The sequence below is a fragment of the Protopterus annectens genome, chromosome 17.part0, assembly GCF_019279795.1.
Source record: "Protopterus annectens isolate FY-2018-M chromosome 17.part0, PAN1.0, whole genome shotgun sequence".
Classification (NCBI taxonomy): Eukaryota; Metazoa; Chordata; order Ceratodontiformes; family Protopteridae; genus Protopterus; species Protopterus annectens.
The window spans coordinates 46329425-46353365 of NC_056751.1; the positions used below are offsets into that span (position 1 = coordinate 46329425).

Consider the following 23941-nt stretch of genomic DNA (forward strand, 5'->3'; position numbering starts at 1 on the left):
TGAGTAAGGTCACTTACGCTTAGTTAATGCCTAAGCAGTTTAGCATGTTAGGTGGTTGAGAAAGCAGATTAATGTTTCATAGAGAGTAACATTTGCTGCTTGGCTAGGCTTCAGGTTCACGTGAAAATATTATGCATTTCCAGAGCTATGTATACAAACATTGGAGGAGTGCATGAGATCTAAGGCAAACAGATACTGATTTATTCACATTCTCAGATATGTGATGACATTCCTGTTCAGAGCTGTCAGTTATAGTCTATATTATATAAATATTAAAATGTATATTGTGTACTGGGTTGTAATGGCTAGGTTAATAGCAGAGTGATTTGATGCAGTCAGATCTAAGAAGTCTGTTACTGTTTACTAAAACAAGTCATCTTATGCAGCATCTCCTGCAGTCATTCATTAGCTTTTCAGTAAAGTCTGTTTTCATGGTACACAACGTATCTATGAGACAGCATTTATATTTCATACTGTACAGGAAATCATTATGTGCTCTGGAGTTGTTTCATGTCTAGAAGGAAAAGAGAGAGAGAGACCCTCATAACATTTACTAGTAAATGCATTATAAGCATATTTATTTACAAAATGCAAAGTAACAAACTTTAGATGAATCCCCATTACACTGACTGCACTTGAAATTGATGTGAATGCATATGGTTAGATATGGTATTATAATTCAGCAGAAATCAATAGGTATCAGGAAATGTAACCTGCGTTCTCTTCCTTTTATGGTTTCCAGGTTAATATGATGGTGTGTTCTTCAGTTTGTATGACTTTCTTGAACATTTTACAAAAAATGTTTATGCAGGGCAAAGAAAACTTTTAATAGTTCAAAATGTAGTTTTCAAACTTAAAGAAAAAATATTTTCTTTTTCAACATTTCTTTAAAATATAATTGAGGTGATGCTGATTTGTGTAGTTTCACAATTTGTAGACACCACACACACACACACACACACACACACACACACACACACACACACACACACACATGCACGCACACACACACACACACACACACACACACACACACACACACACACACACACACACACACAGAAGTGCACTTAGATGTAAATACATGTATTCACTGTAATTATGACTGAAGACATATGATTGAATTTGGCTTGGCAAACTTTACTTATTCTTAACAACATTTCTGTTTGCTTTGAAAATAATTATCATGTATACCACTACGTCAGGACAAACGCACAGACAACTTTAGGGGATTAAGTTGCTGTGTGAGTATATCCTGATAAAATGCAAGGAATATCTTACAACAGATAAAACTTGCTTCTCTGTTATACTGCATGGTATTTATTTTGAGAGCTTATAGGAATTACTCAGAGTGGTTATATTCAGCAAATATTTCTACAAGCTAAGATGCCTCATAATTGCTGATGTGCCTCCCTGATAGAAAAAGAAACAGAAGCAATAAATGTTGGAACAGCTAAAAATTAGTATTTATATTGTAAATACTTTTGCGAAAGGTTTCCTTTCTTTGTTTTTTTCAATAAAATCAAAATTGCTGATAGTTCTTTTGTTTTATTTATAAGTGAAAGAAGTGTGCTTACATTTCTGAAGGAGTAATAGCTGGGAAGTTGTTACTGTCCAATTCCTTTTTTGTTGCCAATACCATGGTCGATGACTTTACTTGAAATAACTACGTAGAAACAAATAATTACACTAGGATAGAACTCAGAAGGTTTCCCCCAGACTGCAAACAGTTGTCAGCAGTTAAAATACACACTGTTATCTATGGTTATAGGTATGTTGCTACCATTTATAGCTAAAGGTCTGCTCTCCTTCAACAAAAATACATTATTTTTTCTATGAACAGGTGAGTCACAATCATGCTGCATGACGTCTCCACCTTCAGATTGTTCTTTGAAACACCTACATGCTTCATATTAGTGTTACTATAGCAACATGTTTCATGGCTTTGTTATCTTGTTCCAAGGCTTTAATCTAGAAGTAATAATGTCATGCCTATTCTCTGGCCCTTTATGTGAGACTGCCATTTAGTGATGGCTTTTTATTTAATCTCTCTTATTCCACATTTTCAATCAGATGTTTGGTCCTTGTGATGTTCTCACAGAGGCACCCTTCACTCCTTCATTTCTTCTCAACATGTCATAGGTTCACAGGCAGTTGAGTCAAAAAGCCATGTTCACTTTGTCAACACCCACCCTTATACTGTACCCCGCTTCTCAAGAAATGCAAAACAGGTCAGTTCCGAGGCAAATTTATGGGTACCCAGTCTAAATTTGAAGGGTGCTATGTCTGTCCTAACCTGGATTACTCTGAAGTGTAGGATACGCTGATTGACTCCCTTACTTTGTTATAACTTCCATAAAATTCTGCTGATAGAATGGGCACTTCTTACAGAGGAACCATCATTTTATACTCCATCTTCTGGTTTTGGAAACACACACACACACACACACACACACACACACACACACACACACACACACACACACACACACACACACACACGCACACACACACACTCTCATTCACACACCTTCAGGATATTCATCCCTGACTAACCATATCTACCATGTTCTTTGGACCTTATCAACACCAAGCATATGCTGATTTTTCCCATAACCTTCTCCAAAAGTAGACAGCAGTCTGATGGACACTAAGTTGGTTCCTCCTGGTCAACTGCCTGTTATTTGTGTACTTGCTGGAAACTGGGTTACATGGAGTAGGTGAATTGGGAATTGCATGATTATTCAAACTGCTATCAGGTGATGATAATATTTTTTATTTATAATTTTTCTAACTATTAATTAGTGGGCTCCACAAAGTCTTAAGCCCTGGACATCAGACAGTTTTCATTAGAAAGCGCACAAGAGGTATCCCATCAGACAATGCAACCTGACAGATTTCCTTCCTTTCTTCATAGGACAAATGTACTCATAGCTATGGGGTGCAAAAATGCTGCATGAATAGGGCCTGATAAAAATGCAAAGAATGGCTTACAGCAGATAAAAAACTGCTTCTCTTGTTATATTGCATAGTATTTATTTTGAGGGCTTTTAGAAATTAGTCCATAGTATTTTAAATTAAGCAAATGTTGCATGTATAAACAGGCTGAAGCATTGTGAAATTCTGGGGTTAACTGCTTTCTAGCTGCTTCAGCAACTAATTAGTTCTGTCCCTATTCACAGAAATGGAAAGATGCTGTCAGTTTCTTACTGTAACTTTGGATTGCTGACATGAAAGCTTAGAATTTCTAGTATGTACCAACTTTGCTGACCACAACCTCACAATCATACCACCTGTACTTATTTAATGAAGGTTTGACGGAGGTGGGAGCACAGCTCCTACCCAGGTGACTTGTGCTGTGCCAGCGCCACCACCATTAGAATACATCTGGTGTCTCTGGCCAGGATTCAGAGACATGTAGCACAGTGAGTGACACAAATCAGCGTAGGTGGTGGCATCACACAGGGTGTGGACAATTCTAAGCCACAGATAGTGTGGCTGTGTAAAGGACAGAATAGCACAGCATGTGTAACATAATAAAGAATGCATAATGACATGAAAATGATGTACTCTGTGCAGGTGAGATGCATGGTGTATGTGAATAATGATATCCAAAATGGTGCACCTATTCAGAAAAGCATAAAATACATGCACTACACCAAACTGCAGTACATACCCATTTCTTGCACCAAGAATCATAGTGCACAGAGGACAATGATGCTTCAATTAGTAGTGGTGATGGCTCAGCAGCAAGTGTTAACAGGCACCATGAGAGCAAGGATCCATGGTTTGTTCATTACTACAGCCATCAGTGCCAACATAGGTGATACAGACAACACTTTACACGACATCAGCTCCTGGACAAGCAGGTTGTACTCCATTTTCATATGGATAGGGAGGTTGTAAGGGACCTAGTCAAACTGTATTGCCCAAAAGGTCAGTAGTGGCAGTTTAAGACAAGGAAAGCAGCATGTGTGTAGCCTGATGAAGAATCCTAGATACTGAGTGAGAGGAACACTATTACTCAGGACCTGGATGACTCCTATGACTTGGGGTAGAAGGCTGTTTGCTCACAAGCAACACTGACATTGTCTCACCAGTTGTTTTTTAGTCTGAGTTTAGAAGGTCTTTGACTGACCTCCCTGCATCCAGTCCTTCTCACAGCCATGTATGGCATAATCTCAGAAAACAGACTGGGTATCAGTTGCAATGCATCTCATGGAGGTACATACAGAGGCAAAGTGGGCCAACAACAAATTCAGCAACAGCATTGTGTGATCCCTGTCCCCATACTCATTGTCACTATACAATTGTTGCATGTCATCATGAAATCAATGGAGCAAATTGAAAATCCTCATAATTCTGTGTATAACTTTTGATTCCGCCCAGGTCACTAAGATGTTCATCTAGTGGTCACTGCCAAGTGGCATAGTCAATGCAGCACTTAAACTCTGCATCTCTATCCCCTTCCATGGAGTCATAGCAGCACTTAACCTGTCCATGTCTCTCCCCTACAATGGAGTCATACCAGCACTTGACCTCTCCATGTCTGTCCCCTAAAATGGAGTCATAGCAGCACTTAACTTCTGCATATCTATCCCCTACCACGAAGTCATAGTAACACTTAACCTCTCCACATCTCTCCCCTACAACAGAGTCATAGCACCACTTAACCTGTCCATGTCTATCCCCTGTAATTGAGTCATAGCAGCACTTAACTTCTGCATATCTATCCCCTACCACGAAGTCATAGTAGCACTTAACCTCTCCACATCTATCCCCTACTATGAGGTCATAGCAGCACTTAACCTTTCCATGTCTATCCCCTTACCATGGACTCATAGCAGCACTTAATCTTCCCACATCTATCCCCTACCTCGGAGTCATAGCAGCACTTAACCTCGCCACATCTGTCCCCTATTATGGCATCTGCACCAAAAAGGCAGTGTACATTTAAGATGCTGTGGTCACAAGATCAAACAGAAAATCTCCAACATGCCCTGATGAGGTTGTTTGCTTAGCCTGAACCTGTACAGAGGCTTCAACAATAGTGGATGTGGTTGTCCTTTCTCCTTTTAGTACTTCAGACAATGCCACTGTGTCATTATACCATATAATTTGCATGTTGCCATCAACAGCAGCTGGAGCTGCCCAGCTGATGTCAGCTCTATGTTGTTTTGTTGTGCTGGACCCTCCACTAATGGAAAATAGTAAAACAAGAAGACACCTGTAACATTACCTGCCCACAAACATACACATCTATAACTCCCTATGGCATGCATAGGACTAAACATTAAAGTACAGCTATAGTATATGTTGACACACATATCTTGTTGTACAAGTTTTTGCAGGTAGAGCTGCTGATTGGATGTTCATGGAAGGACATATATGCAGGGGGGCCTTGGTCAATCCTTCTCTTTAAACAGTCAGTTTAATGTGTTATACTATACTGTACTGTAATGAACATTACTAGCCTTGTGGTTGGTGCCAGCCACCTCCCACAACCAAAACAGCCCAGAGTATGAGTGACCATTTGGAATTTGTCCCTTATAAACAGGGTGGCTTGGAAGTGGGAGCAAATGAGACCAAACATTTCTCAACCTCTTTCAACTGATTTAGTGTTGCAGATCTACCCCCTGTGTTAGTTTTGTCTATCACAATGTCCCATGACTTTTCCTTTACATGGAGTATCATATCAGTACCTTTTGCCAAACTTGTCACAAACAGCAAGCATTCCCAACCTGCCAAAAACCCTGCAAAATCATATCTAGATATTGCCTTTCTGCAGCAATTTTGCCCAGAAGATCCATGCCACCTGTGCAGAAGCTCTGCAATTGCACTACATTCTCATGAGTAGTGAACTTTCCCAGTTGTTGCCTCCCTCAGGTAACCATGCCTGTACACATACACCTGTAGGTAAAACATCAGGCAGTAGGTGTGTGGTATGCTGTGGGATGCCCATACCTAAGGCCACAGCCTCCCCCCATTTATGCACCTGCTTGTTAACCACAGTTACTGCTATGCCCAGCCCAGCCATATTTCTGTACTGTAACTGGTCACAGCCCTGACCCCCAACTTCAACTGACCCGTTAGTTATCTGCAGCTAATGCTTTGCACAACATTTCCCTAAATTACATAGTGTAGTCGTGCTTTCACATGTGGCATTAGAACACTAAACCCCCTCTGTGACATGTCCTCCATTGTAAATAGTTGCTGCCGATACACAGTCACAGGCAGGCAGTGCAGTGCAATACCATCATCCTGGGTTCCAAGTTACTTGTACATCAAAATGCATTTGTATGACTGACATGCATGACAGACTTGTTGCTGAAGAAGTACTTTAGCAAGCAGGACTCACTGATTAACTCTGTAGAGCTGCAAGTCTACAGAAATTTTACTGACAATCCCCTGTTCCACACTTCTATGGTAATGAATGGTGCTGTATAAAATGGTGCTGATGCTTTATTTAATGCTAACAAGCACAGCATATGATGACATACCACTCAATTTCCGTAGATTTTGCTAGAACATCCCTGTCTTTGCCCGATATTTTTGCCCTGTCCCTCATAATTTTTTTGAATTTCTGGTATATCCCTGTGGATTGCAGTCAGTCAAAAGGCAAAAACAAAATTGCAGTTTTATACCTCTTATTGTTCTGAAAATGCATGCTGATGCAAAACTTGTTTTATTAACTTTTTAAAGTGAAACAGAGTAATTTAAAAAATGTCATTCATTATGGACCTTTATCCCCCATAATTTTTGGCTTTGTCCAGAATTATTGAGCAAAGAAGATGGGAGGTATATAGAATGACAGCTATGCTAATGAAAGCACTTAATGCCCACGTTTGTGAGTCACTGCCATAGTGTAATCCACTACTGAGACATGCTGATACTAGCCATACACATTGTAGTAAACATGAAGCCTGTGTCTAGTGTGCCCATGCATGTGGCATATGTACACCTGTAACACTGCAGTGCAGTGCTTTATACATTCTTAGCACAGTGGTTCATAACTAGGGGCATAGAGTGGCTTACAGTGTAGCATAACATTACACAACATATGGTCCACAAATATGCGTCCATGTATGCATGACTACTGCTTTGCTCCGCAAGTGGAACTAAGTGAGTGCGTGTGGCTACTTCATGTACTGTGGGATGCAGTGTTCCAGTTCAGTGTGTGAAAGGGAGAGCATGATTTTCTTATTCTTTCTGCACAGGGACTCTGAGGAATGCCTGTTAGGTCAGTATGGTAGCCTCTTGTAGAAGGTGGATGCTGGCATAAGTTCACAAGGATGGCGACTGACTTCATCATAGTTCATGTTGGTGTGAATAACTTGAGAGATAGCTCACTGGACTATATGAAGAGAGATATGACTGAGCTCTCTGAATATGTATCTCAGGCAGGTATGTCCCTAGCCTTAAGCAACATGCTACCCTCACCTTGAATGATGCCACAGTATAAAAAAAAAAATGATTTTGACTTCAACAATTGGTTTAGTTTCTGGTGTCATTCTAAGGGGATCCAATACCTGTCAGCCTGGGATGACATGGTAGATAGACCACACTGCTTTGCCAGAGATGGTCTTTAGCTGTCACCTCTGGGATGTCAGTTACTGGCTAAACGTCTTGCCTTCCCCATAGAACCTTTTTTAGGCAATGTCACAACAACAAAATTCCCTACGTAAAAGTATCTTTAAAAAGCAACCTCAAGGTTATGCTGGTAAACTGTAGGAGTCTAAACCTAAAACTGCACTCTCTGGAAGCAGCCCTCACTTTAGAAGATGCTGACATCTGTGCAGTCACAGAGACTTGGTCTAAGGCCATGGAAGGCACCCCAGCCATGTCAGATTATAATGCCTTCCACACATTCAGACCACAAACTGAGCTGGAGTATCAATGTTCATCAAGGATAAATACACCTCTAGATTGGTTAAACAAAATGATTCCCTTGAACTAATCCAGGACAAATTGACTATAGGTAAGACCACACTCCAAGAACCAGGATACCCACACTGCATGCTTGGATCTACTTGAATCACTCAAGATACATCCAAAGACCTAGGTAACTTTAACTACCCATCCATAGATTGGGTAAATTATACATCTACTAACCCACTTACCCAAAGGATCTTGGACTTCATCAACTCCAGTGCCCTGTTGGATCAGTTGGTTGACACCCCCACAAGAGGACAAACATTCTGGATCTGGTGCTCACTAACATGGGTGATCGTTGCACTACTTCATGTGTGTGGCCCTCCCTAGTGAGGTCATAAATCAGTTTCATTAGAAGTACGTAACAATAACATCTGACCCCCAATTAGCAGCAACTAAACTAAAAAACTTCTGCAAAACCAATTACAACCTAATATATGACTGCATTAAAAGCTTCAAAGCCCCTGCTCTCACTGATGGCATGGACACCTATACTGGGATTTACACCAATGCCTTGAATAAACATCTATAAAAATGTATTGACTCAGCCTTACTTGATAGGTCCAAAACAAGATCCTCAAAAAAGAAGACGCCTGCCTGGTGGATATCCACCATTAACAGGTTATACAATAAGAGAAAGAAATTGCTGTCCAAGAGTAGGAAGGAACAGTTTCTGAATTGGAAGTTTTCCCTCCTCAGCTTAAACAAGCAAAAATTACACATTTTAAGGCATTCTAAAGCTGACTATGAACAGACAAATTAGCCTCCTTTGCTAAAGATAACCATAAGGCCTTCTTTAGCTACATCAGAAACCTTAAAGGAAAAACCCAGATCTGTGCAGAACTGGTTTAATGGCACCACATATACTGAACCCATAGAAATAGCCAACCTGCTAGCTAACAGGTTCAATGAAAACTTCTCCCCCAAGTCCCCACCACATATCCCCCAAAGCATCCCTACCACCTGCCCTCCACATAGTGTCTCCAAGGAACAGGTCATAAATGCTCTCTCCAAAGCCAAAAACACAGCCTCTATGGGAATGATAATATCCATGGCTGCATTCTAAATGGATTAAAACAGGAATCAGCTGCATTGCTTGGTACTCTTTTAAACCACAGTCTAAGCAGTGGTTTTGTACCTGCTGAGTGGAAAACAGCAACCGTCATCCCGTTACATAAAGGAGGCATCTCCACTGACTCTGGGAACTGTAGACCCATAAGCCTGACCAGCCTAATCTGGAAGGCTATGGAAATAGTAATCATGACCATATCAACAAAGATATAGGAGACCTCCAAATGCTTGACCCAACCAAGTTTGGCTTCATTAAAGGGAGATCCTGCCTCTTGAACTTGGTGGACTTCTTTGAAACAGTCAACAAAGTCCTGGACAAAGATAAATCCATGAATAAAGCCTACCTGGACCTGGCCGAGGCCTTTGACACTGTTCCCCACTCAGGAGAAGGCTTTTTGCTGACAAAGTTTGCTGGTGATTGCAAAATGGGTGCAGTCGAGTCCCCAAACAATGTCAACATCCTACAAGATGGACTTACACAGACAAACGTTGCCAGCCTGGTGCTCAAACTTCCACAGAAGACACATACACGCACACACTCACACCAATTTAGACTGTCCAATCCATCTACAGCATGTCTTTGGGAGGAAACCGTAGCATCTGGAGGAAATCCACATGACCACAGGGAGGACATGTAGACTCCACACAGAAGGCACCCCAGCCAAGAATTGAACCAGAGAACCTCTGGCTGTGAGGCAGCAATGCTAACCACTGTACCACTGAGGTCGCCCATGCTGTTTAATGCCTAATACATGTCTGAATTGCTGTGCAGCTCTTCATGCAGTGATTCCCTTGGCATTTAGGCCTACAGAGGTGCACAGTACTTGTCTGTGAAGCCCAGCCTTTGACTCTGCAAAAACAACTGCTTTTAGAGTATTTTAAGATAGCGTGCTTTGCAAATGCACATTTATTCTTCACATCTTCCTACTAATAAATCAGTGCAGAATTTTCCCCCTGCATATGTCTGTACTATCATTCTGAAAAGGTGCTGCAATTCAGGTTACTTAAAATATGTTGCTATTACGGAGCACTTCTGATTGGCATCATACATGCTTAATACAAGTTCTTTATTTTTGCTTTTCTATTGTGCTCTACTAACATAGGATGTTATAGAATGCGCTAGCTACAAATGTACATACTTCATTTATTTCTGTTTTGTTATTCTACAGGTATCTTTGGTCAAAAGCTAGAGGAAACAGTACGCTTTGAGAAGAAATATGGAAACAAAATGGCACCTATGCTGGTGGAGCAATGCGTTGATTTTATTAGGCAGAGAGGCTTGAAAGAAGAAGGTCTCTTTCGACTGCCAGGACAAGCTAATCTTGTCAAGGAGTTGCAGGATGCATTTGACTGTGGAGAAAAACCAGCATTTGACAGGTAATATGAGAAATGTGGCACTGCACATCTCTTAAATTAATCCAGGAATGTACTGTATTTTATTACACAACTGGACTGAGTTACAGAGATACTAACATTTTCTGTATCGTAAGGGTAGAATAACTCTTCAATTCTGTATCGTAAGGGTAGAATAACTCTTCAATATTTTGTAGTTCCCTGAACAACACTATATTCCTCATTACAAATTGTTACTTGCGGTAGAAATAAAATGATACCAGTTTTATGATATTACCCCTTTCATGGCAGTGCTCTCTGATTTTTCTTTTTTTAAATTTGCTGAACATTTTCAGATTATACAATTACAGGCCCTTGAATATCATACCAACCAATGTACATTATCACAGGTGTAAATTAAGCAATTTTCACTCCAGAGTATGGCATTACCCTACTCTGTAGTACAATATCCCAAAACAAGTAACAGAGAAGAGAACAAAAAAATAAATAAATAAGCAGCAATGTTTCATGGAGGCTTGGCGCATCCTTAAGAAAGAAAGGCATAGGCTTCTGTAGTATATCTTTACTAAGATTCTTAGAAGCCAACATAAAGTTGATGTAAAAATGTATGTCAGTGTATGGCTTCTACGGGAAAGAACTTTCTGATACCTGTAGTATTTTATTTTGGAACTTAAATTCCCGCCAGCTTAGATAATATAATCTTGACATCTTAGTAGCAAACCATTTGACCTGACAGGGGAACTCAGTGTAGCACAAGTAAGGTTAGGACTTAAAATTTCCCCCCACTGTTTGACTGTTTGTGAGGCCACCCCAAAAAAAAAAAAACAATCACAACTCCCCTTTTTTGTGCTCTGTCTGAGTGTTTGAGAGGCCATCCTCCCCAAAACAAATCACACACCCCGCTTTTTTATTTTTTTGGCCAAGCACATTGCCAGATCACATGACTATAGTCTGCCACACTGGGACTCACATCACCAGAGGTGACCACTACATAGGGAAATCATAACCTTATCTCAGAAGTCCACCTAAATTAAAGACTGTTCATCACTGCTCAGCATTCTGAATGATTCTCAGACAGGAGAGGCTTTGATTTGCAGGATGGAGTCAAAACTGTGGTGGTAAGGGAGACAAACTGAAGGAAAACAACAGCAATTTGTATATCTCTTCAGATTTCACATATGTATACATGATCAGATATCTGGTGGGCAAAGATCAGATTTTTTTAAATCACCTATGCTTAAACTTAAAACTGAGCTGCAAAGTGTAATGCCAACACTACATAAATTGCATAAATTGCTTAAATCTCATTGGATCAGACAGGGATTGTATCTACTGGTCAGGGCTTATTTCTCATAGATTAGTTGTGAAAAACTTTAACAAATTACAAAAAGTCCACAGTACGTCTCTTCACAGACCTTCTCTTTAATGCCCACTTAATCATTAAAACCTTTACCAATGAATCAATGCCATTTTGAATTTGAAATAACTGGGATTTGTATCTTTCAAACTCACCCTGTCCAGTCTACTGTTATTATTTTTTCTTAACATACCTCCAAAACACTGCTTACTCCTTTCTGTCTTATGCCCCCAGTAATTTTCTGTGAAGAATTAAAGCACTTTCAGGGATACACTCATCCATCCCACATAAGACTCCTTCGTCTTACATTAAATCCCCTAGCAACAAAAAGCTACTCCAGATATGACCTCCTTACTTATTTATGTCTTCTGGGTAATGGAAATAACCGCAGTGGACAGTAATGGGACTAATCCCAATGGACAGTTCTTCCGTCATGTCTTAGAAATTGCATACACAAGCATGACATAAAATGCATGAGATGAATGTGTACATTCACAAAAAAAAAAAAGTGCTAATGAGCTCTTAAGCCTAATAAAATACATTACTACCATGACATAGGTCTAAATCAGATTTCCTGTGCTGTTAATAGCTAAAAGTCCATTTAATTACATAATATATACAGTAAAAGGAAGAATGAAATTGTATGTTTAGGCCCCAGGAGAGAGATTACTTTGCTAGTCAAAGAAAGCTTAGTCCGGGTGGTGAATATAAATGGAGTTTTATGAGTATGAAAAAGACTTGACATTTGTAGTGAGACCAGCTCCTGAAGGTAAAAAGTGTGTGTGAGATCAGGACAGTAGGACAATGCACTTTTTAAATTACTTTATTGTAGAGCAAGTGAAATTACCCTGACCTGACACAGATACCAGACAGCTTTCGTAGAAGGAAGACAGAGAGAAGGGCAGTGCTGTTCATTGTGATTGAGGCAAGAAACAAACTGGAGTAGTTTATGAAGTGATATTTATAATCTGACATGACTGCTGAGACAGAAGGCAGCAGTTACATGAGTTATATATTTCATCTATAAACTCAGCACCCTTTTAGCTATACTTTACTCTGGCAGCAGAAAACAGGACATTTGGTACACATTTATCAGATTTAAGTGAGCAGAAATGGCCAGGAATAGAGTTCCACTATTACTTTTATGGAAAATGGAATTTCTGTATTTCTTCATGTGGCTATTTGAAATTAAAGAAGCTGGACCCTTAAATTATATGTTTCTATCACAAAGGATAACTTGTTATTTATGCTATGTTCCTACAAATACTTCAGTATACCTGGGAAACAGGCACACTTCAGAGCTCGGCCTTTTATAATCTCCTCATGCATAGGTAATGTCCTCTTGGCTGTTGATATTAGCACTAATGACAAGTGATTAAAACATAAAAGAAATGTAAATGAAAACAGAAAAGTTGACTCTGTCCAAAGGACCTGGTATTTGTACCTTTATGTACAAAGTGGGTCAATGCTCCAGTTAGGAGCATTTATGCAAGTACCACAGAACATAGATTTGGTCATTGTAGAATGTATTGCCATTTCCTGATGGGAAACCATAAGTTTGTTGCATGCTATGTCAGCCCTATGTTTATAACTAAATGCTGAAATGTGTACTGTTACTTCTTTAGAGTTATAGATCAAGATCATACAATATAACATAACCAGGAGACCAGGGTGTGAGAAACAGTTGAATTATTAATAGTGAAAACAACAGTCAATTGTTGAAAAAGACCTGAGAAGTAAATACCACTTGGAAGTGACATAGTTAAGGAAAATTAGGTCTTCATGAAAAATCTGTTCAAGTAGCCCAGTGAGGTTGTTTCAATCACTGTACCATTTTTATCTGTAATCTCCAGTTTTACTGAATTCACCTAATAGTGGTTATAGTTCACAAAAAAAAAAAAACTGATGTAAAGTCAGTATATAATAGAACTCCATTACATTTGCCTCAATCCATACTTTGCAAGATAATGTTGATCACACAAAAATTGAAGTATTTTGGTTACAAACTGAATGAGAATCGTGTACACGAGAAGAGAGAATGAACATAACTGAATGGTTCTGAAACTGAGATGACTTGGATAAGAGGTGATAAGACAGAGCTAGGGCAAAGGTTTAATATTGGTGTTGTATAATTACCTTTAGGAAAGTAAGCTAAGGAGAGAAGCTTCCACAGGGCAAGTAGCAAAACTGAGGAGATATTAGAGTGAGATAGTTATGGTAGGTTTAAATAATGTTTGGATGAAGGCAATCAGGCCCCTGACATTCAGTAGTAAGGATTTATTTTAGTAAGCTGTCTATTATGCATGAAAGTTGCATTTCTGTATCTTGGAGGATAGCTACAATATTGTCACTACTAAAACGTGGGAACCAATCTGATGTAGAAAAAATACAAACCAGTCATTTTCTTCTTTCATTCATTTTCTGACATGTGCTTTATCCTATTCTGGGTTGAGGGAGCAATAGAGCAAATCCTATAGTTAGTGGGTTTAAGGCAGTGGAATGTTTCTGGATGAGATGCCATTCCATTTTATGGCATGTTCATGTTGCTCACTTCAGAAGGCCTGTAAATTTGCAAGTGGAGTAGATTGCAGTGAAAGTAACATACACAGAGTTCATATAATTACCAATATCATCAAATCTGTTGGTAACACTGCAAATGAGTGTTAATGGAAGCAAATATTGGTATGCAGCATTATTCCTGTCTGTGTGTAATATGTTTACATTTTGAATTCCCTGTATAGGTCATACCTTTTAGTACAAATACAAATAATAAATGGCCACCAGGAAAACAGAATCATCTGTTATCTGTGGCAGTGTTCTATCCCCATTCATCTGACTTGATTAACTGAAGAGGAAGTTAAAAGAATAAGCCTTAAAGAATGATTCATTTTCCCTATGATATACCAGCAGTGAAGTCCTTTCATGACAGAGTAAAATTCTATCAGCAAACCTTGATTACAAAGACAGCTGCATCCTTCCAGCATAGAGGGTCCCAGTGTAAGAAGTAATTCTGATGTTAGACCGGCATCAAATCACTATGAAGACATGGGTCCTTACAGTTAACGCTTGGAGTAATACCCACATGTACAGTAAATCCAACGTCAGTTCCTCTCAGAAGGTATGGGCATCTTCGTTTTAAAACTACTCCAAAGGGGGCTATTGAATCATGTGAGCTTTTTCAGACTGAACAAGCTTTTTTGTTTTTTTATTTTAAATTGATTTGGTTCCCAAGAAAACTTAAGGTCAAATCCCATTCTGTACACAAATACCTTCCCTTCACAGATCAGTATCTGTCCTTGCGGAATGGTTAACCTTCAGTCTATTCTCTGACTTCAACACAGAGGCATGTAACTCATCTCGGTAATATAAATTTCAAGTTTCTGAAAACTTGAGCTTCTGACATGGACCCATGTATATATATGTGCATAAACAGCTATCCTAAGCTATAAACAGGCATCCTACCCTGTCATCACCTGCATCAGTGTTACTTGCTATTAATGTATTGCAGTGTGAACAGAGAGCTGTTGCCTCTATTCATATTTTTTATGTTTCAAAGTACTGAGAATTGTAATGCTTTTCAGACAAAATATAGATTTCTTCAGTAAATGGAATGAGGTTAGTCATGTTATTGTTTTAACTTTGTGTCAAAAATGCCACAGATTCACATGGATTGTGCCAAAAAAATATTCATATTTTATTTAATTATTAGCTTAGTATTCTACAGAGAAAAAACATTAGGTATTGTGAAAGGCACAGAACCTGAAAAATAATTACAAACATGAATTGTAAATATTCATGAAGCATTCTATGCTTCTCAGAAGATGGTAAGTACAGCAATAGACTGGACTGTGTGATCCTGCACAGAAAATGACAGTTGTATTGTAACCATCAGTAAGAATGGTAGTACAGAAACATCTGTGACGTAGCAGGTGAGTGTAACTCATCTGCTTTGATTCTTTTTAAGACTATGGGCTTGATTCCAAAACACTTCCTTTCACTATAAGTGACTTACTGTGGTCTGAGTCTTCCCTGATTCTGAAAGACAAGTTCTTGGTATAAGTGACTTACTTCAGTGTAAGGCCTATCTGTAAACAGGCTTACACCAGGGATAGATTTGAAAAGACTTGCTCTCAGAGTAAGTCACTTAAAGCAAGTCTCAGAGTAAATGACTTACTCTGAGAAGAAGTCTTTTGGAATCTGGCCCTATAAGTTTGAAGCACAAATGCCTGTAAACTGTGGTTTCCATTAGTTTTATTTGTAAGGGGTCAGCTGTCCCCTTAACTCCTCCTTTCAAAGACTGAGGGTAGGGTTAAAGGAGGCAACTGACCTCATCTTGCAAGTGAAATTAACAGAAATTAATGGCATTCTGTAATATCAGGTAGCAATTAAAATATATCAAAATATAATGGAATTAATTCATCGCTGTTACTTGGTGAATTACTTCATATGCAATTAAATAATTTGTGTTAAACAGTTACAGAAATCACTTAAAGTCACTTGCCACCCGATATATTTGCCAGGGCAATATTCTGTTTCATGTAATTAAATTTAGCTGTGCATAGTATATGGGCTATTTTGTTGTACCTTTCAAATGCTGTAATACATCATAACAACTTAGCACAAAAAAATCTGGAAAAAGCCAAAAATGATGGGGAACAAAAGCCTAAAAATAGGGAGAGATTTTAAATATTGCTCTTAATAAACTTAGAAAGTTGTTAGAATAGGTTTTGCATTAACATGCATTTTCTGAAAGAAATGGTCTGAAATTCAAATGTCTGTCACTATTTAGCCACTTCAGTCCTTAATGATTTGCCAGAAAACCACAAATTCTATGAGGAGCAGCCCAAAAATATGAGACAAAAATATGGACATTCTGCAACAATCTGGACAGTTGAGAGGTACAGTAGCTGCTGACCTCTGCAAATGTCATGCACACGTGCAGAAATAAACAATGCAGATGTGCAGATTTCAGTAGTGAAATCGCTTGGCCTTTTTAACCTTTTTTCTCTTCCTATTGGTTATGCTGCAGATTATTGTAAGTCAACAGGCTATGTCGATAGCTGTCCTTTAACACTATTAGCGTTTGTTTCTGGCAGCAGATTTGAGAATACTCTAGTTAGTCTGTTTTGGAATTGGAGAAAATGAGAGTTGGGCGTACTATGGGGTGTGCTACTGTAGCACAGATGCCTGTAAGTTGTTGGCTGAAAAAATATCTTTGAAGAGAATTCTTTATTTTGCCACACTGCAGATAACCATGCTGATGTTCTGAAGAAATATTACATTATAAGTAATAGTAAATTATGTTAGGGTCTGTGCTGTATGCTATCAATAAACTCAGCAGTGATAAAAAACTTCCTACAGAGCTAAGTTCCCCAGATATTAGCACCCTATAATGACATTCTTAAAGTGGAGAAGGTGAATATGCATAAAACATTAATATAGTGCTCTGTACTGAGCCAAGCTATAACAACAATGTTATGCATATAAATTATATCAGTACTTTGTAAGGGGGTAGATGGAATTTTCACCAAAATAATTTGCACATTCCCAAATTAAACGGCTCCTACTGCATAATATATCTTAGTCGTTACATTTTTGTTAATGGGCAAGAAGATATTTCAGTCTTTTTCCAAGGTGCATTTTAAACATCTGTGTCTGTGTGTGTGTTTGCGCTTGTGTGCGTGCGCATGTGTGCGCATGAGCACGCGCGCGCGCATCTGTGTGTTTGTGTGTGTGTGTGTGTGTGTGTGTGTGTGTGTGTGTGTGTGTGTGTGTGTGTGTGTGTGTGTGTGTGTGTGTGTGTGTGTGTGTGTGTGTGTGTGTGTGTGTGTGTGTGTGTGTGTCTGCATGTGAAAATATATATTGCACCTTGGCTTATATTCATTATTGTTTTTACAACATTTTAAAAAGCAAGAATAAAATATATCCACATGTGATTACTGCATAAATTGATGAACAGTAAGTGCTGTACACAATATAAATGTGTGTATCTCTTGTCGTAATTAAATCATTACGTATTGTAAAAAAAATTCCACTTTTCACTGACTTCTCAGAAGCTCACTTGTGCCACAATGGTAAGTGAACATGTCTTACACATTAGGCTACAGAATATCAATGTGTAATACCTGTAAATGTTTCTTGGTGCGCAGTGCCACAATACTTTTTATCTAACATTGCTTGAATTTGTCTTTCAGTTCTATAACTATGCTAACTAGGATAAGCACATATTTACTTTTGGTAACTGGATAAGTAGTCTATTAATAAGTATCTGCTTATTTTTGAGCTGGGACAGTGGCATGATGTTAAAGACAGTGAGATGGATCATATACTAAGACTTAATGAATAACCAACAGTGATGGGGAATGTACCCATTGCTACAATTTACTCATCAGACTGAGATCCAAGGAACAAAATTCATCAGGAGTGTGCAAATCCACTTTTACCTTTGACTGGCCAGTGATTGTTAGATGTATTATACAACATTTTAAACAGGTACAGATAATACTTCTGAAGTAAAGGGTTTCAGGCTCCTAGCCAACCTGACATTTCCCTGTGGTACATTTGGTTGGGGACACATGGCTGAAATGATATGCAGCTGAAGAGAAATATGGTATTTTTTGCATTCCCTGGGGGCAAAGAGAGGCACACATTACCTTGCCCACTAAGTGCATGGGGGCAGAAGAACTAATGAGTGTTGTGCTCAGTGTACAATACATGCTTATGTAACTACAACATGTAGAAGTGTGCTACAGCATGGAGGAAATCCTGCATGCTACTGTAGTCACATTTACGCTCCAGTATGCATTTTAGGTAATGTTCTTTAGATACTGTGAAAGGGGTAGTGGTTCGCACATACCAGTTATGAAGGTGCTGCCAACTGTGCACTGCATTTTTACTGCCACTGACATGCCCACCTGCCAGCCAGATGCTGATGACTGCCATACTGTCTGCTGTCTCATCTTGCCTTGTTGGTCATGGTCATTATTTTTCCCCTGTGCATTTGGTTATTGCAGTTGTAAACATGGCACCACATTCTTCTATTTGCCCACAGGGAATTCACAAAAGCTGTATTCTTCTGCAGCCAAATTTCATTTCAACCATGTGTCCCCAACCAAATGTACCATAGGGAAATGTCACTCTGGCTAGGTGCCTGAACCTGTGACATAGTATGCCCCTGGAACATACCCCTCAAATGTCCAGATTTTCGCAGACTATTCACAGACTTTGCCTTATATTTTTGATCTGTTCCTCATAAAATTTCTGTTTTTCTGGAAAATGACTGTGTTGATCTAAGGATTGAAATCATCAAATAATGACATACATTTGAATTTCAGACTTCAAATCCCTCAGAAAATGTATGTTAACACACACTCTGCCACTCTAGCAACTTTTGAAGTTGATAAGAACAATATTTAAAATCTGTCCATATTTTGGGCCTTTGTCCTCCCATTTTGTCAGTCTTTGTCCAGATTCCTTGCACTAAGAGATTGAAAGGTATGGTCTGGGATGCCCAGACTTTCAGAAGCTGGTGGAAGAATACTACAGCCCTTTTATAAAATGGGATTCAGGCACCTAGCCAGAGTGACACAAGTCTTTGCTCTTGCAGTTGTTGTTGATTAATTCTTGAATTTTAGTTATACTCTTTGGCCAGTGTATGGCAAAGGACATGGAAGTATATAACATTTTAGGCATTTTAAATGTTGCCAGCTTTCAATGTGACTCATCCTGCAGTGAGTCCTGGATCTATTGACTTAAGTGGCATTGTCCTTCACCTGACTAACTGCAAGATCATTATTTCTGAACCAAAGGCATGTATCATCAACATTGTGGGCAAAGGTGAGGACAGTATATGTTGAAAATGCAGTGCTTTTAGACAGGGAAAGTTTCATTCACATGAAGGATGGGCTCTATCTTTAGCAAAATAGGGATCAGACCATGTGCTAACCCTGAAAAAACCCTAGCAGAGCCAAACTAGTCTATGTATAACACTTTTGTACTATACACTGTCTCTCAAACTGTAGTCTTCCAAACAAACAGTATGTCAGCAGACATAAAGACACTTTCATATCTACACAGAAAGGCAGACTACCAAAGCGCTGTGCCACAATAAAGCAGGCCTGACAGCATCACAGGCTTCAGAAGTATTTATTAAAGCTGGTCCTACTGATTTTCTGTCATCCACGCCTTTAAACACAGTATCAATAAGAGAAAGTACTGATGTTGTAGAGTTATAACCTCCTATAAGTATTTTGAGTACCAGCCCTACCTTTAAACACAGTATCAGTAAGAGAAGGTACTGCTGTTGTAGAGGTATAACCTGCTGTGTGTATCATGACTGTTGGCCTTACCTTTAAATACAGTATAAGTAAAAGAACATATTGCTGTTGTAGAGTAGTAATCTGCTATGAGTATCGTGAGTATCGGGCTTACCTTTAAACACAGTATCAGTAAGAGAAGGCACTGCTGTTGTAGAGGTATAGCCTGCTGTGAGTATTGTAGTTTTCAGCCTTACCTTTAAACACAGTATAAGTAAGAGAAGATGTTGCTGTTGTAGAGTAGTAACCTCCAATGAGTATTGTGAGTATCGGCTTTACCTTTAAACACAGTATCAATAAGAGAAGGTACTGCTGTTATACAATTATAACCTGCTATGAGTATCGGCCTCACCTTTAAACAAAGTATCAGTAAGAGAAAGTACTGCTGTTGTAGAGTTATAACCACCTATGAGTATTGTGAGTACCAGCCCTACCTTTAAACACAGTATCAGTAAAAGAAGGCACTGCTGTTGTAGAGGTATAACCTGCTGTGAATATCGTGAGTATTGGCCTTACCTTTAAACACAGTATCAGTAAGAGAAGGCACTGCCATTGTAGAGGTATAGCCTGCTGTGAGTATTGTGGTTTTCAGCCTTACCTTTAAACACAGTATAAATAAGAGATGACATTGCTGTCGTAGAGTAGTAACCTGCTATGAGTATTGTGAGTATCAGCCTTACCTTTAAACACAGTATTGATAAGAGACGGTACTGCTGTTATAGAAATATATAACCTGCTATGAGTATCAGCCTCACCTTCAAACAAAGTATTAGTAAGAGAAAATACTCCTGTTGTAGAGTTATAATCCGCTATGAGTATTGTGAGTACCAGCCCTACCTTTATACACAGTATCAGTAACAGAAGGTACCGCTGTTGTAGTGGCATAATCTGCCGTGAGTATCAATCTTATCTTTAAAGATATCAGTATGACAAACTACTGCTGTTACTAAATTATAACATGTTATGAGGCTGTGACAGGCTCAGGTTGCATTATAGCATTTTTCTAGATACCCAGAATCAGATCAGAGATACAGCTCTTCAGAATCTTAAAAGATGTATGGTTAACCTAAACATATGGAGAAATAAAAAAAATCAGTAGTAGTTAAAAGAGAGAAGTTTTGATAAGACAATGACCCCAGCTTCTAGTGGGATATAAATATTTCCAAAGGTAATAAAACGTTAAACCTAGGTGTATCTCAGCTAATGATACTATAGACAGCTACTTTAAGATGTAGGGAAAGAAGACATTTACTTCAGGACCTCTGGTTCAGGCAGGGGCAAGAGCAGTTTAGGGAACTTTTCTCTTCTTGTTGACCAGAAAATAAGCATGCAAAATGGTTTTCCACGGAAGACGCCAACATGATGTAAATGTCTCAAATGCATTGAGACAGCTTGTTTGTACAACACAACCTCGATATTATCTCTATTCCCAGGAGTATGCTTGCACAGGAAGTGTCACAGCTGTCAATCTACAGAACAGGAAGTATCACTATTACCTCTAGTCCCAGGGGTCAGCCTTAACAGGAAGTTTCACTGCTATTACCAGTAGTCCCAGGTATCAGCCTGGATAGGAAGCATCACTATTACCTCTAGTCCCAGGTGTCAGCCAGAACAGGAAGCTTCACTGCTATTACCTGCAATCCCAGGGATCAGCCTTAACAGGAAGCATCACTATTGCCTGTAGTCCCAGGTGTCAACCTGAACAGGAAGCATAATTCTTACTTCTAGTCCCAGGTGTCAGGGTGAACAGGAAGTATCACTATTACCTCTAGTTCAAGGTGTCAGCCTGAACAGGAAGTATCATTATTACCTCTAGTCCCAGGTGTCAGCTAGCACTAGAAAGTGTTATGGGTATTACTGCTAGTCTCAGAACTCAGCCTACATGACAAAGTGACTGATAGTAATTAGCTCCAGACCCAGAGGTCAGCCTGCATGAGAAATGTCACTTGTGCGACCTATAAAACCTACTCTACTTTTTTATGATAGTTCTGTTATCAGAATACTCTTTATGATATTTATTTTCTTGCTTGCTTTTGTTTACCACAAAAGTCAGATTGGGTTACACTACTCATTTTCAGCAGAGACATCAGGAAAATGCTCCACGACATAGTAGCTATACAATACAACAATTTTTATACAATCTCTAAAGATAGTTCAGTGTACAAACAGTGATGACATGTATTAAAATGGAATAAACCGGAACTATCACACAAAGATAGAAAGTGCAGATAGTTCTAATAAGTGATATTGGTGCACCCTGCAGAGCAGCACCAGAGCAGAAAGTTATTAGTACAAATGTAGCAACATTACTAAACCAAAATGCTCTCATCCAAAAAAAGGAAGTCAATCTGGTGGTCCCCTGCCATAAACAAACTTTACAACAAAAGGAAGAAACTTTTGCAGAAAAGAGGAAAATCCCAGGATGCAAAAAAACTCCCTTACTAGCCTCAGTAAGAAACTGAGATGCCTCATAAAATCCTCCAAAGCTAGTTACGAAAATAAAATTGCCAAAGATTCCAAAGACAACCACAAAGCATTCTATAACTATGTCAAGAATCTAAATGGCAATGCTCAGATCTGCTCTGAGCTAAAACAGAATGGCATTAAATATACTGATCCGAAGGATATTGCCAATATCCTGGCAGATCGATTCAGTGCCAACTTCACCCCCTCTCCCCCCTAAATGGCCCATCTCAATACCGAAGATTGCCAAATTCCAGTAATAATGGCCACACAGGTACAAAACGCACTCTCTAAAGCCAAGAATACAGCATCCATGGGACCAGATGACATCCCGGCTGTGTACTACATGAACTACAATATGAACTGGCACCTCACCTAAGTGTCATGTTTAATCATAGCCTCACCTCAGGTTTCGTGCCCACTGAGTGGCGCAGAGCTACAGTTATCCCAATCCACAAGGGGGGATCCACCTTGGATCCCGGAAACTACCGTCCCATCAGTCTGACAAGCCTTATCTGCAAGGCCATGGAGCGTATTATCATGGAACTTATAAACAAAGACATTGGCAACCTTCAAACACTGGACCCCACCCAGTTTGGGTTTGTGAAGGGCCGATCTTGTCTCCTGAACCTGATTGACTTCTTTGAATCAGTCTCCAGAGCCATGGACAAGGGTAAGGTGGTCCACACAGCCTATCTAGACCTTGCCAAGGCCTTTGACACCATCCCCCACTCTGGAATCATAGATAAACTTACTAAGTTGGGCATTAATCCCTATGTCACCCAATGGGTTGCTAAATGGCTTACTAATAGAACCCACACTGTAAAAGTAGCAGACTCCAAATCCAGCTCCAGACAAGTGACAAGTGGAGTACCTCAGGGTTCAGTCCTGGGACCGCTCTTGTTTGGCACCTACTTCTCTGAAGTACAGGTCAACACTAAGGGACTCTGGCTAACAAAGTTTGCAGATGACTGCAAACTGGGAGCCATTATTGAATCCCCAAATGATGTGGATACTCTACAAAAGGGCCTTACAGAAACAGATGCTTGGTGCCAGAGCCATGGGCTCAAGCTCAATGCCAAGAAATGTATTGTTATCCCTTTGGGAAAAACATGTATCCATGAATTACCATATAGGTGGCAGTACACTAAACACAGAAAGTGTGATAAGAGACTTAGGGACACAGGTGGACAGTGGTCTCACCTTCGATAACCACATCGCCACAACAGTCAGGAAATCTTTCTATGTGGCACACCTCATCACGAAGGGCTTTTCATCCAGAAAAAAGGAGGTCATTGTCCCACTGTACTCATCCCTCATTAGGCCCATTATAGCATACAACGCCCCATTTGGTATGTACCTCTCAAGACATCTGCAACAACTGGAAAGGCCTCAGAAATACCTCACTAAAAGAATCACAGGCCTAAAGCAGATGCCCTACACTGACCAC

The 23941-nt window shown here is 39.4% G+C and overlaps 1 protein-coding gene across 7 annotated transcripts in view; it reads left to right on the top strand.

Annotated features, from left to right (window-relative positions):
• The window catches only part of ARHGAP24 (Rho GTPase activating protein 24), a 2476452-nt gene that overhangs the window by 2216331 nt on the left and 236180 nt on the right, over positions 1–23941 (top strand). For all 7 annotated transcript variants that reach the window (XM_044058912.1, XM_044058914.1, XM_044058911.1 and 4 more), the window contains one exon: positions 10173–10380. In XM_044058912.1, the coding sequence (XP_043914847.1) occupies positions 10173–10380 (208 nt within the window). The remainder of the gene's footprint in view (positions 1–10172; positions 10381–23941) is intronic.